General features: G+C 43.3%; 1 protein-coding gene across 1 annotated transcript in view; it reads left to right on the plus strand.

Moving 5' to 3' along the window:
* Positions 1 to 12716, plus strand: part of HEATR1 (HEAT repeat containing 1) — a 205382-nt gene that overhangs the window by 1369 nt on the left and 191297 nt on the right. Inside the window, 3 exon segments of the mRNA XM_018563295.1 lie at positions 5274 to 5490; positions 7815 to 7956; positions 10873 to 10974. Coding sequence (XP_018418797.1) covers positions 5274 to 5490; positions 7815 to 7956; positions 10873 to 10974 — 461 coding nt within the window.

Consider the following 12716-nt stretch of genomic DNA (forward strand, 5'->3'; position numbering starts at 1 on the left):
GGCTTTTGCGGGCCGGAAAGTAATAGTTCCAGGACCCAAGTACCAGTGGTTTCATCGGTTGTATACTTTAATTTGCAAACCATTGGGAAAATGGAGATAGATAAATCTCAGAAAAACTAAACACGTGTCTGTTGTACAAAGGATTCAGGATAGGAAGACATTGGATCTTTGGATCTGAAAAATTTCATAGAAAGATACTCACTTGATCACGTTGGACTTAGAGGATTCTTACCTGCACATTCCTAATTTTCTGTTACAACAGTATCTGTGTTTTTCGGTGCAGATAGGATCCTACACTGATAATTTCTGTTTGGTCTCTCTGCGGCTCCAAGGATATTTACCAAGGGGGGTGTAAGTAAACAAATTAAGATCGGCAGTCCCTTAGCTGATTCAGCTCCCCCTAATATCAGTCAGACAGATTATGGGCCTTCTGGGCCTCATAACATTCTAGCAGCGACCTGGGCACAGTTGCAATTCCAGAATGCTCCGTTGGGTCCGCTCTCTGTATGCGGTCCCAATTCTTTGGAGTCAACCAAATTTCTACCTCTAGGTGGTTCTGAACTTTTGGAAACCGCTCAAGCCAGTGAAAAGTACTATATAGGCTAGCTCTTGGGAATCGGGAGCGCATTTTGCCATACACCAGGTTCAGCGGAGATGGGAAGAGACTGTCCACAGCTTCTTCCAACTTTTGGGAATTGGCAGCAATCATGGAAGTAATGCTGTCTCAAACAATTCATCACAGGTCAAGAAGTCCTGATCCTCTGACAATGCCACAGCAGTGGTCTATATAAACCATGGGGGTACCAGGTCACTGGAACTGTTGAGTCTGGCCCACAGAATTGTCATGGGTAGAAGTAAATGTTTTCTCCATATTGGTGGCGCATGTCAGGAGGTCCTCGAACGTGGTAATAGACTTTCTTAGCAGGCAGGTAATTTTTCAGATGGAATGGGAGCTCAACCAGGAGCTTTGCAAGTTGCAGTAAAATTGGGGGTACCCAACGTGGAGCTGTTTGCATCTTGGGGCAATAGGAAAGTGAGCAATTTCTTCTCTTGAAACAGGAAGACCTTGGGCGTGGATGCACTGATGCCATCTGTGGCCTTTTGATCTGGCTTATGCCTACCCTCTCTGTTATTACTTCAATAATCCAAAAGTTGAGACAGTTCAGGGAGGCCTTGATTCGCTTAAAGTGCAGATTTCAGTGCTTTTAGTGTTTTTGGACTTTAAACTGGCAGAGTACCCCCTAATAAGATGGGGAAGATGCACTCTGATGGAGCCAAAGATATTTCCTCCTTGGGATCTTTCAAAGGTGTTAATGGGCCTAATCTGTTCCCCTTTTCAACCTTTGCAGGACTGTCCATTAAAGTTTCTAACTTTCAAGATGGCTTTCCTCTTGCTCATTACATCAGTAAGAAGGATAGGGCACTTACAGGCCTTATCTACTGTATTAACCACTTCCAGCGGAGTCACGTAAATGTACGTCATCTGCTGGAAGTGGTTATACCAAGAACACAGCTGGTGCCGTTTTAAACAGCCGGCGATTGCCGTTTAGATACAAGCGATCCGGCATCTGTACAGGCCGGTGCCACCGTCGGCTTCACTTTCCCCCGTGTGAGCCTGGGACCGGCACGGCAGGTCTCCCCTGACAGATCAGAGGGAGATAAGCGGCTTCCAGAGGCTGATCTCTACTCCGATAACTGGACCAGGAAGTGATGTGCATTACATCACTACCGGTGTCAATAGGCACATTCTCCAGCTCCTAGAGCCAGAAGAAGAAGCCGGTGAAGCAAATCTCTGCTTCATCAGCTTCTTTGGGGTCTTCTGAAAGACCCCTGATGTTTCCATAAAGAAGAACTGTCACATATTTGCTATTACCTAGAGGGCTTGTTAGCCCCCTATGCAATAGCAATAAAGCTGAGTGTACTGAAAAATGGCCTGGCCAGGAAGGGGGTCTAAACACCTGGTCTTGAAGTGGTTAAAGTAATTAAGTCCCCCGCCCCCCACGTGCAAGCACATACTACGCAAACAAACGTCGGATGTGCCTACGTGCAAAAAGAAAAATCGAGCCGCACATGTTACATATCATCGCGAGTGTCCGAGTGAGAGCAATAATTCTAGGCCCATCAATCACTGTTAGCACTAAACTGATGGGCCGTAAAAGTGTTTAAAGGAGAACTATGAGGTGAGTGCTTTTCACTAAGTTTCATGGACGCATGCAATTTTAAGGCTTGACTTGTTTGGTATCTTTTTAAAAAAGATTGGGTATTATATTCTGTTTCTGTGCACTAAATTTCATTTTAGTGTATTTTATCCTAAAAATACTTGTTTGATAAACATACCGTGCAACATAAAAAATTGCAACTAGATGTAACTAGAGCTTTTAGAACGGATTTCAGTGGGCAGAAAATGGGACCCTAAGCATCTAAAAGCTCAGTAGGTAGGAGGGTAAGTGAAACAATGTTTTACATACAAGAAGGAAGGACTAGAACCCCCACAGAATTTGAGGGCACATTCTACCAAACTACCTCCTGGGCAGAGACAGCGGATGCCACAGAGGATCAGATCTGCAAGACAGTACTTTTGGTTGAGTCAATGCATCTTCCTGAAGCACTATAGGGTGGAACTGCTTTATCAGCAGGACCTAACGTTCAGCGGGAAGCTCTTGCAAGCGGTTGTCCTACCCTAAAGTATAGTATACATATATTTTCCTCACAGCGGAGTGGAGGGGTTTTAAAGTGTTTGGGTTTCCTGTAGCTCTCTCATGTAGCTGTTCTTGAGGATTCCTAGAACTACTGTTACCAGTAAGTCTAACTGGGAATTCTTCATTTCCCTCGTGCCAATAGTGACATTTCAAAAAAAGAAAAACAAAGCTTGTAGGGAAAGATGTGTGCGTGTATGATTGAGAGATGTGTATATATTGTGTGTGTTTATCTAGTCGGACAGCAGAGAATCAATCTTAACCATAGGTTACTGCTAGGGATCTACCGAGTTTTTTTCGGTACTCGCCAATACCGAGTACTGGAAGTCCCATTCAGGAAGCCGGGCAGCGTGTAAAGACTCGCCACCCGGCTTCCTGATTAACAAGGAAGCCGCCTCCATGCTCTCTCGTCATGAGGTGACTGAGCATGAAGTCGGCTTCCCGGCCAATCAGAAAGCCGGGCGCTGCGTCATTACACGGCACCTGGCTTCCTGATTGGCCAGCTTCACAAGTGACAAGGGAGCATGGAGCCGGCTTTCTGGCCAATCAGGAAGCCGGGCAGCGTGTACTGACGCGCTGCCCAGCTTCCTGATAGAGGAACTATCGGGCTAGGCATCGGAGCATTTGTGCGAGTATGAGTACTCGCCCCAATACTCGGTATTGGCAGCGATACTGATACTAGTATCGGTGCATCCCTAGTTACTGCCATCTTTAACCCCTTCATGACTGAGCTTGTTTTTGGTTTCTGTTCGTAAATGACTGACACACTTTTGACATTTTTGCTGTGTGATTCTTCCACGTCAGTAATATACTTTCTTACAAAGTGCACCCACACATATTATATATTGTTTTTTAGAGGACAGATAGGGCTATATATTTATATCACATATGTGTGTCTAACGCCTCACTTAGGACAAATACAAATTAAAAAAAGAGGAAAAAACGTAAAAAAAAACTTTTTTTCCCAGTTTTGATTTGTAGTATTTTTTTTTAACAAAACCAGCACAGCTAAAAAAAAATGCAATACATACATTCATTTATTTGTCCCTTATTTTTAATTTTTTTACACTTTTCACAATTTTTTTAAATTTATTTACACTTTTCACTTTTTTTATACTGACAAATTTTATTTATTTAATTATATCAGGCAGTCATTGTGAATTAATCTCACTATTACTGCTTGATAAATTAATACATTTTTTTTTATTATCAGGCTGCTTCAAACTTCAGAACAGCCGATAATAAGTTAGTGACACTGATCCTGCAGCAGTTCAGGATTCAGCTGTCAGTGAATGTTTCAGAAAACTTAAACATTCTACTTTCAAGAATAGATACATTATGTGTCTAATACATAACATTTTGTATCTATTCTTGAAAGTCAAAAGAAAAAAAAAAAAAAAGCCAGTATAGCTTGAGAGAGATATCTCTCGATCTATACGAGCTGTCAGAATGCCGGCAAAAGCCGACACGTGTGTCTGCTTTGCTGTGACTCTCAGACACCCGATATTAAGGTATCGGGTGTCTGAAAAAGGTTAACCCTTTCAGTAATGGATCTCTAGATAGTTAGACATCTATTACTGAAAGGTAACCGCTGATTCTCAGCGGTTAGCAGCCTTCTAGTGCAGCAAATAACTCGTCACGTACAGTGTACGTGACGAGTCATTTGGTCCCTTTGTGGCTGGACGTACAGTGTACGTCTCCCGTCACGAAGGGGTTAAAGTTTATTTTCTGCAGTGTCCAGTCAACCCCAAGGACAGCCCTAATATAACCCATCCCACTCCCAGCAAACCTTAGTTTTTTGCTTGCGCCTTTTAGATGAAAATGATCTTCTCTCTGGCAGAAGCTTACCTCCTTTTTTATGGAATTTTTCCAGTCAAAATTATTCTAGCCAGTTCTTGCAGCTCATAGCCACTGCAGCTACCTTTCTGATTGGTTGGGAGACTGTAGTCGGACTACTCCTGGAAATGCAGTGCTTGCCTGAAGTATTATGTGCTGGATCCTGTGTCAGCCGCTGTTGTGTTAGCTGCACGGTGCTAAACAGGTCCATGACCATTTTTTTTTTCTCATTTCGGTGCACCTCTAATATGTATATGTATATTTAAAAAAAAAATCATTAATTATTTGGCATATGGGGCTGGGGAAAGAAATATAAAAAAGACATACAAATATAACAGTAACTCTAGCATTCCCCTACTCTACTAAAAAAAAAAAAGGTTTGCTGCTTTTGAAGCGTTCCCCTCACTGTCTTGTTAAAACATTGTCAGCATAACAGGAATTTAGGTGAATATCTCTAATGGAGCCTGGGAAAGCAGTAATAAACAGTGGCTCTGTCTCTTCCCACCCCATCCAAAACTAAGAAAAAATGTTTTTGCTTGACACTTTAATCTAAACTCTCAGGGCCTTTCAACAATTTGGGTAAAAGAGTGTCAGAAAAAGTCTGTTTTCCTGCATGCTAGAGTTGGCAGTTTGCAAATTTTATATCCTGTTAGATGTGATAGTTGAAACAATTAGGATTCGTAATTTGTACAAATGCATTCATTCAACCAGATAACCATTTTTTTTTCTTTGTTTTTAAAGGATGTACAGGTCTTGATGAGCTAATGGGAATTGACTCCTCCTTTAAAGCTTTTGAGGAAACTCTGTTTAGTAGTACTTCGAAAAATCTGGAGCGTAGTGTCCAAACCAAAGCCGTTAATCAGCAGTTGGATGAAAACATTTCCTTGTTTCTCATACATCTATCGCCATACTTTATGCTCAAACCAGCCCAGAAGTGCCTAGAGTGGCTCATCCACAGGTTAGTACATCTTAGTGTAACTTGTGTTTTCTTTCTAGTGTGCAGGACATACATGTCTTCCAACTTTGCTCTGTCCTGTTTTTAAAGCCTATTTCCAGCCATTTCGTTCTTAGTTTTTGGATACAGCGAAGAAAAGTTACGCATTTCTGTTTTTATGTATGTGCCCTAACTGGGGAGATTTTTGTTTGCTATAATTTTGCACAAGCTACAACAAAAAACACTGCGCCTTTCCAACACTGCTCAAATGTGTTTTCTCTGTTCACTCATGGACATAGCTTTCTCTATTCTTCTTGATTGGGTTATACTGCTAACTGCAGGATTTGGATACTAAATACAGAACGCCATCGTAAAGGTGGCCTAAACCCCCTCACTTCCTGAAGAGCCCAAAATTTTGTCCAAATGAACAAAGTTAAGACCTATTTTGCTTCCACGGGAGAAATCCATTTTTTATTGATCTATACCACAAAGGATGATCTTTTATTAATCTGCTGGCTGGGTTAGAGGTCGGACAATATAGATCAGGGGTTGACAAACTCCGGCCCTCCAGCTGTGGTGAAACTACAAATCCCATGATGCATCTCTCTCCAGGAGTTATGTCTGTGGCTGTGAGAATCTTGCAATGCCTCATGGGATTTGTAGTTCCACCACAGCTGGAGGGCCGGAGTTTGGCTACCCCTGATATAGATCCGTGTAGTCTTCCCAGTTGCATCAATTTAGCACGTGTGTTCTTTTCTCAGAACAGGAATAGACTGTGACAACCCTGGTAAGGCATTACCTGTATTATTTGCTGCTGGGCACACACATGACCAGTCAGTCACCACACCACTGCCCAGAACCTTTCTCCTGGGCAGTGGTGTGGTATGCAGGGGTTCTTTTTGTCACCTTTTCCCCTACACTGTATGTATGTGGTATATGGTGCTTCTCCCATCTCAGTGGGCACACTATGGGAGTCCGTTCTCACTGTAAGGGCACTATGCTTACTGTTCTGTTCTCCAAGGGACTTTGTCACTGTAATAAAAATGTTTTATAATTTAATATAGGGGAAACAGTTTATTTTTTACATTTTTGGGTAATTTTTCCTTACTATAGTAAAATAATAGTATATAGTAAATAAAACCCCCAGTGGAGATTAAATACCACCAAAAGAAAGCTCTATCTGTCCCCAAAAAATTGAATAAAATTAATTTCAGTACAGCGTTGCATGACGGAATAAATGCCAGTGAAAGTACCGCAGCGCTGAATACTGAAAAATGGCTTGGACAGGAAGGGGGTTTAACACCCTGGTCTTCAAGTGGTTAACTTTGTAGTGGTGCTTTAAAAAATTGAGAAAAGGAAAGAAGACACAACAAATACATGCAAGTTTTAATGGACTTCTAAAAACCTAAGGTTTGCACGGATAGAAGCAAGCTTTTCTACCCTTTCAAAGGTCATCAAGAATTTGGTATGAATATTACCAAACATAGACCAGATTCTTTCACGTGCTGCAGAAGATGCAGGAATCTAGCGAGATGTAAGAGGTGTCAAAGGTTGTGTTGTGCAGAGACCTTGCCACCATGTTACAGGAGGGATATGTTTTGCAGATTCCCAGACTGTATTCCTGGCCCAAATAACTGAAGATGTTCTATATTCTGCAACATTTGATAGTACTTTTACAATATCAAGTCCTGATGGCACTATATAAATCCTGTATTATAATAATAATATTGTGCAGCTTGTTTTGTAATCCAGTCAAATGCAGCTGTATTCTCATCACTCTCAACATCACTGCCTTTGCATTTTAGATCCAGTAGATTTGCAGCAGCATGTATTGGATGGCAACAAAATGTTATATAAAGTCTCAGAACTTTCATTAAGGTCTTCATGTTATATAGTTTAAGTACCATGTCAAAGATATATTATTTATCATTGTAAAAGAACATAGTCCACACACTTTTCGTATTTTTTTTATTTAAATTTTTCCAGAAAGAAACAAAAACGGCTTTGGAAAAAAAACTGATTTCCCCCCCCCCCCTCCCTACCACAGAAAGGCTCCCAGTGGGGTGGAGGAGGAGCCAGGGATGCCCTTAATTTTCAGCCACTATGGTACTTTCTGCATTTTGCCCAAAGTACCATTTTCTGCCTAAATGTTTTGGCGGACAACATTTTGGTGCATCCATACTAAAAGCCGTAGAATTCAGAATGTGTACTTTGTATGGAAGTATGCATACTTTTGTATGAAGGTATGGATGCACAGAATTTTCAGCTGTCTGTGGTTTTTTATTTTGCTTGTTTGGTACCTTCAACAGTGTTCATGCATATAACATTGTATTTTGATTTTGTCCTAGGTTCCATATACACCTTTACAATCAAGACAGTCTGATAGGGTGTGCTCTGCCCTATCATGAAACCAAAGTGTTCGTACGGGTAATTCAGCTTTTCAAGATCTCAAGCCCAACTCATAAATGGCACTGGCTGCATTCAATCCAGGTAATTCTTGATATCACAAAGCGCAAACTAAAAAAACTCACAGGAGATTGGTGTAAAAACATTTTGTGGCCAGAGATGCACAATAGATAAATGTGGGCTATTTGGTGAACACTTGGCAAAGCGCTGAACAAACCCTAAATTTGCATCTTTTTGTGACATGAATAAATGTTTTCTTGTATTACACCAAGCATATTTAACTTCCATATTGCCAAATTTAGGTCTAATATAGCTTCCATCTGTCCTTTTTAAAGTGAACCTATAATTTTTGCTCATTTTGAGCAAAGTAATTGTTTCTCTTTGAAGCATTCCCCCTTTTGCTTTCCACACATTCTCCATGTTTGCACAGCAGTGTCCCAAGTAGAAAGCTCATTGTAGGCTTAGTGGGGGTAAGGGGAGAGTCTCACACATTGACTCATACCCAGAGGTACTGACTATTTTCAAGGCCCGTGGCAGGGAAGGACTGTAAAGAGAATCTTTGTTTAAAATAGAAAGCGTCAGGAATTAGGACCTAGGAATCAGTGCTCTGGTTCCTTTGGTAGTTTTTTGTTTTTTCTTTCTGTTGTTTTTTGTTGTTGTTGTTGTTGTTGTTGTTGTTGTTGTTGTGCTCAGCGGATCTTCAAGCAACTGCCACATATGCTGGATGATTTAGATCCTTGGAGTCCTACCCAGCCTGGCCAGCAAAGGCATGCAGATCCTCGTGACGGCACATATACTCTGTGGTGGTACATATGACTGGGAGTCTCGGCCGCCCGGTCACAGTAGCCCGCTCTGGTATAGGAGGGCATCTATGTCTGCCCCTTGAATCAGCCTGCCTGGTGTTGGCAATGGTGGTAGTGCTGGGGGTTTTGGTGTCTCGCTGAATGTCTGCTGCCTCCATTAGTCTTTGAGTGCTGGGACCTCTTATCCTCCCATAGCGGCACTACAGGTGATGGATCATTCGCAGTATAAGGATCTGGCTGGCTGCTGCTGCAAGGGCAATAATTGAGGCTGCGGCCTTGCTGCTGCTGCAATGTTTTTTCCTTACAGGCATACTGCTGTTGTCTGCTTGGCCCTCCATGGGATGTGCTGTGCTGCTGCGGCAGAGGGGCTAGTATGGTGCCGCTTGTTGTATTTAGCGGGCCGCTAATCGAGGCCGCGTTGAGCGGCAGCCATATTTAATGTGGGTGGTCCTTACTTGAACATGCATACCTGGAGGGGTTTTTTTTTTTGGCCTATCTGCCTCAATTCCCCAGCTGATGGCAGAAGTTGCTTGTTGCCTAGGGGGGGATGGGGGCTAGCTTCTTGAGGCCACGGGCCTAATTGAGGATGGCGGCAGGCCGCTAATCAAGGCCTCGGCTTGCTGCCTGGAGCGGCGGAGAGCAGAGGCCATTTTTATGGTGGGTGGCTGCTATCTCCTTGTGCATGCATTGAGGTGGGTTTGGGGTTTACTGCCTTGGCCCCCTGCTGGTGGCAGAAGCTGATCGTTGCCCAGGGGGATGACTGCTTGAGGCTGCAGGCCTGCGGCCTATTTCAGGATGGCTGCGGCCATCTTTGTTTTGGGCACTCTTCCCTTCTGCTTGCCTGCATTTTCAGCTGGCGCTTAGTGGGGGCATGTGGTCTGTGGCTGCTGGAGGACATGTGGATGGTGTGAGTACCCTGTGGTGATTTTTTCCCTCTGCCTGCTGGCATCTAGTGGTCTCCAGTAGTTTTCCATGGCTGAGCAAGCTTCTGGGGCTAGGGAGGATCGTAGGGATTGCACTTCGCCTTTTGACGTGTGTGGGCTTTCCGGGGAGGACACCTCTGCTTCCCTCTCGTGCGTGCATGTCTGCATCGCTGTCCTCGTTCTTGTGCGTCCCCTTCGGGACTTCCTGCAGGGCCTCCACTTGAATTGGGTAGCGTGCTCTCATTTGAGGCCATGGATGGTTTTGTCGCGTATCGAAGGAGCTTTGACTCGGTAATCCACCTAATAGCGTTCTTTGCCCTCCACCTCTCCGGTTCCTTCGGACAAGTCTGATGATGTGACCAATGTGTTGGATCAGGCTACTCCTGTGACCTCTGGCCCAGAAGCTTTTGGTAGTGAGGATGAGTCTCCAGCTTCAGTCAGTGGATGGCATGCGGTGACCCACTGAATATGGGGGGCGGGTCCCACTTTTGGGTCACAACCAAAGTTTGGTTTCACCCTTTATTTTTTGCACAAAAATTTAAATGGTAGAATATACTGTTTTGATTAGGGATGCACCATTTTTTCAGTATGGAGTACGAGTACCGATACTTTTTTCGGTACGCGCCAATACCGAATTCTAATACCAGAAGTCCCAATTGAGGAAGCCAGGCGGTGTGTAATGAGTCGCCAACCTGGCTTCCTGATTAGCCGGGAAGGTGGGCGGTGTGTAAATTGGCCGGGAAATCGACTCCATGCTCCCTCATCGACAAGGGAGCATGGAAGCCGGTTTCCCCGCCAATCAGGAATCTGGGGTATCGGGCTAGGTATCGGAGCATTTGGGCGAGTACGAGTACTCGCCTAAATATTCGGTATCTGCACCGATATTAGCATCGGTGCATCCCTAGTTTGGATATTTTACTTCAACTACATTTAATAGTTAACAATCATAAATATATGGCGTATTCACCTTTAAGCCTGTTTTTAGACTTTCAAAACGATTGATGGCACAGGAAAATGGTAGAACAGTTTGAATGCCTCAATTATGTTGTAATGTTTTTGGTTAGCCGATACTGCAAGTGATTGTTTTATGGTTTCCATGTACTGTATAACTGTAGTAGGAACTATGGTGGAATGTGATAGTAGAAAACTGATGCCATCTCTGTAATGGTATGAAACTGATGCCATGTCTGTCACTAGACCGCTGCTGATTAGTATGTTATTTTAAATGTGGATTACTTTTACGGCTGAATAATGTATCATGCTTCCTTCTGCAGAAACCAGGTGTCCCGCTGGCCAGAAGTACTCTAATCACACATTGTTACACAGACATGGGCTTTGTGGAGTTCATCTGCAGTTTGGTTACAAAATCTGTTAAGGTTTGTATGTGTGAATTGTAAATTTAAAGTGTATGTAAACCTGAACACTCCACATTAGCGCTTGTGAAGGCATTCACGGGTCTTTGAGCAGAGGCAAGTCCAAGCAAAGACTAGTGTTAAAACGTTGACAATAAAATGATTTTGTTTTGATTTATCTCCACTGCGAATAAGTTATAACTTTAGTCTAAAAATATTTTCTAAGATTAACTCCCACATGTGTTTTTCTTTCTTGATAATGATATGCTTAAGGCTGGGTTCACACCTAGGCATACGGAATATGCGCGTTTGCACCACGTTTTGCAGTAAAAGAATCTTGCGACAAACGCGCGTTTCCGAGGGCTATCCGGCTGTATCTTAATGGATACACGCGGCAAATATGCCCCAAAGAAGCTCCTGTACTTCTTTGGGGCGTAGGGCGTTTTGCAGCGCGTTCCTACGCGCTGTAAAATGCCCACGTGGGAACCATGCCTTAGGCAATCATTGGTTTTCACATGTTGAGCGTTTTACAGTGCGTAGGAACGCGCTGTAAAACGCCCAGGTGTGAACCGGGCCTTATGGCTCTCTCTCCTCTCCCGACACCTCTCTCTCCCGACACCTCTCTCTCCCGACACCTCTCACTTGTATATTTTCTGAAAGCCAAGACCCTATAGAATAAAATGTTGTCAGTTGCAAATGTTTATGTTGCACGATATTAGCACAACTCCTTATCAAACCCCCAAATTTTGTCTGTCTAAACGGGCCTGATGCCAGTGACGTACTATGGATGTCACTGGCCATTAAGGGGTTAAACCTATTTAATATATTGCTGAGCGGACAATATATTAAATTGGAATTATTTCATGGTGGTCCAGTGCAGGATCAGTATGATCCGCATCTCTTGCTGATGTAGACCATGCTAATCGCTCCCTCGTGAGGCAGGCACTCACAGGCAGGAGCGATTAGTATGGTCTGAATCAGCCGGAGGTGCAGCTCACACTCGCCCTCCACTTGATCACCAGGATAATCCACGAGTGCCCCACTGGACCGCAGGAATGCAGCCCCCTCCCTGCAAAACAGGTAAGCAGGAGGAGGGGCAATTTTAAAATGATCAATTTTAATATGCATTTTAATGTGTGTGATGTGTTTTTTTTTTAAAGTGTGTGATATGTGTGTTTTTGTTGTTTTTTTTTTTTTAGTTCAGTTGACCGATTCTCATCATCGATTAGTTGACACTGCTCTGCTGCTCCCCGCTGGTGCTGGCTGCTGCAGTCTTGTGTCCTTTTCAATCCCTGCTGCTCTCCCTGCTGTAGAGGCAGGGGCAGCGGTGACACAGACCAGCGCAGCCGGCACCAACGGGGAGGAGAGACCGATGTGACTGCATTTCCCCGCTGCCCCCTGTGCCTCCTCTGCTGCCCCATTCCTCTTCTGCCCCCCTCCGCTCCTCTTCTGCACCCCTCCTGGCTGGCTGATACTACCAACAATGAAATAAATAAAGTTCAATAAAGTAAAATTAAAAATATATTTTTTTTTGTGTTCTTTAAAAAAAAAAAAAGTTGGTTATTTTATTGGCTTAGAGTTTTACAATTCACATTTATTTTATATCCATGAAACTAATTAAAATGTCTAATATACATACAATTATTTAAAAAAATATATAAAAGGTGGGAAAAGTCCTTTTCAGTTTCGGCCTGGCAAATTTTGCTGCAGGAGGTGCATTGTGGTGCCATTCATTTCAGTGGATCCCAAATGCACCTTGCGCCTGC

Source organism: Nanorana parkeri, unplaced genomic scaffold, assembly GCF_000935625.1.
Source record: "Nanorana parkeri isolate BGI_ZX_2015 unplaced genomic scaffold, ASM93562v1 scaffold650, whole genome shotgun sequence".
Classification (NCBI taxonomy): Eukaryota; Metazoa; Chordata; class Amphibia; order Anura; family Dicroglossidae; genus Nanorana; species Nanorana parkeri.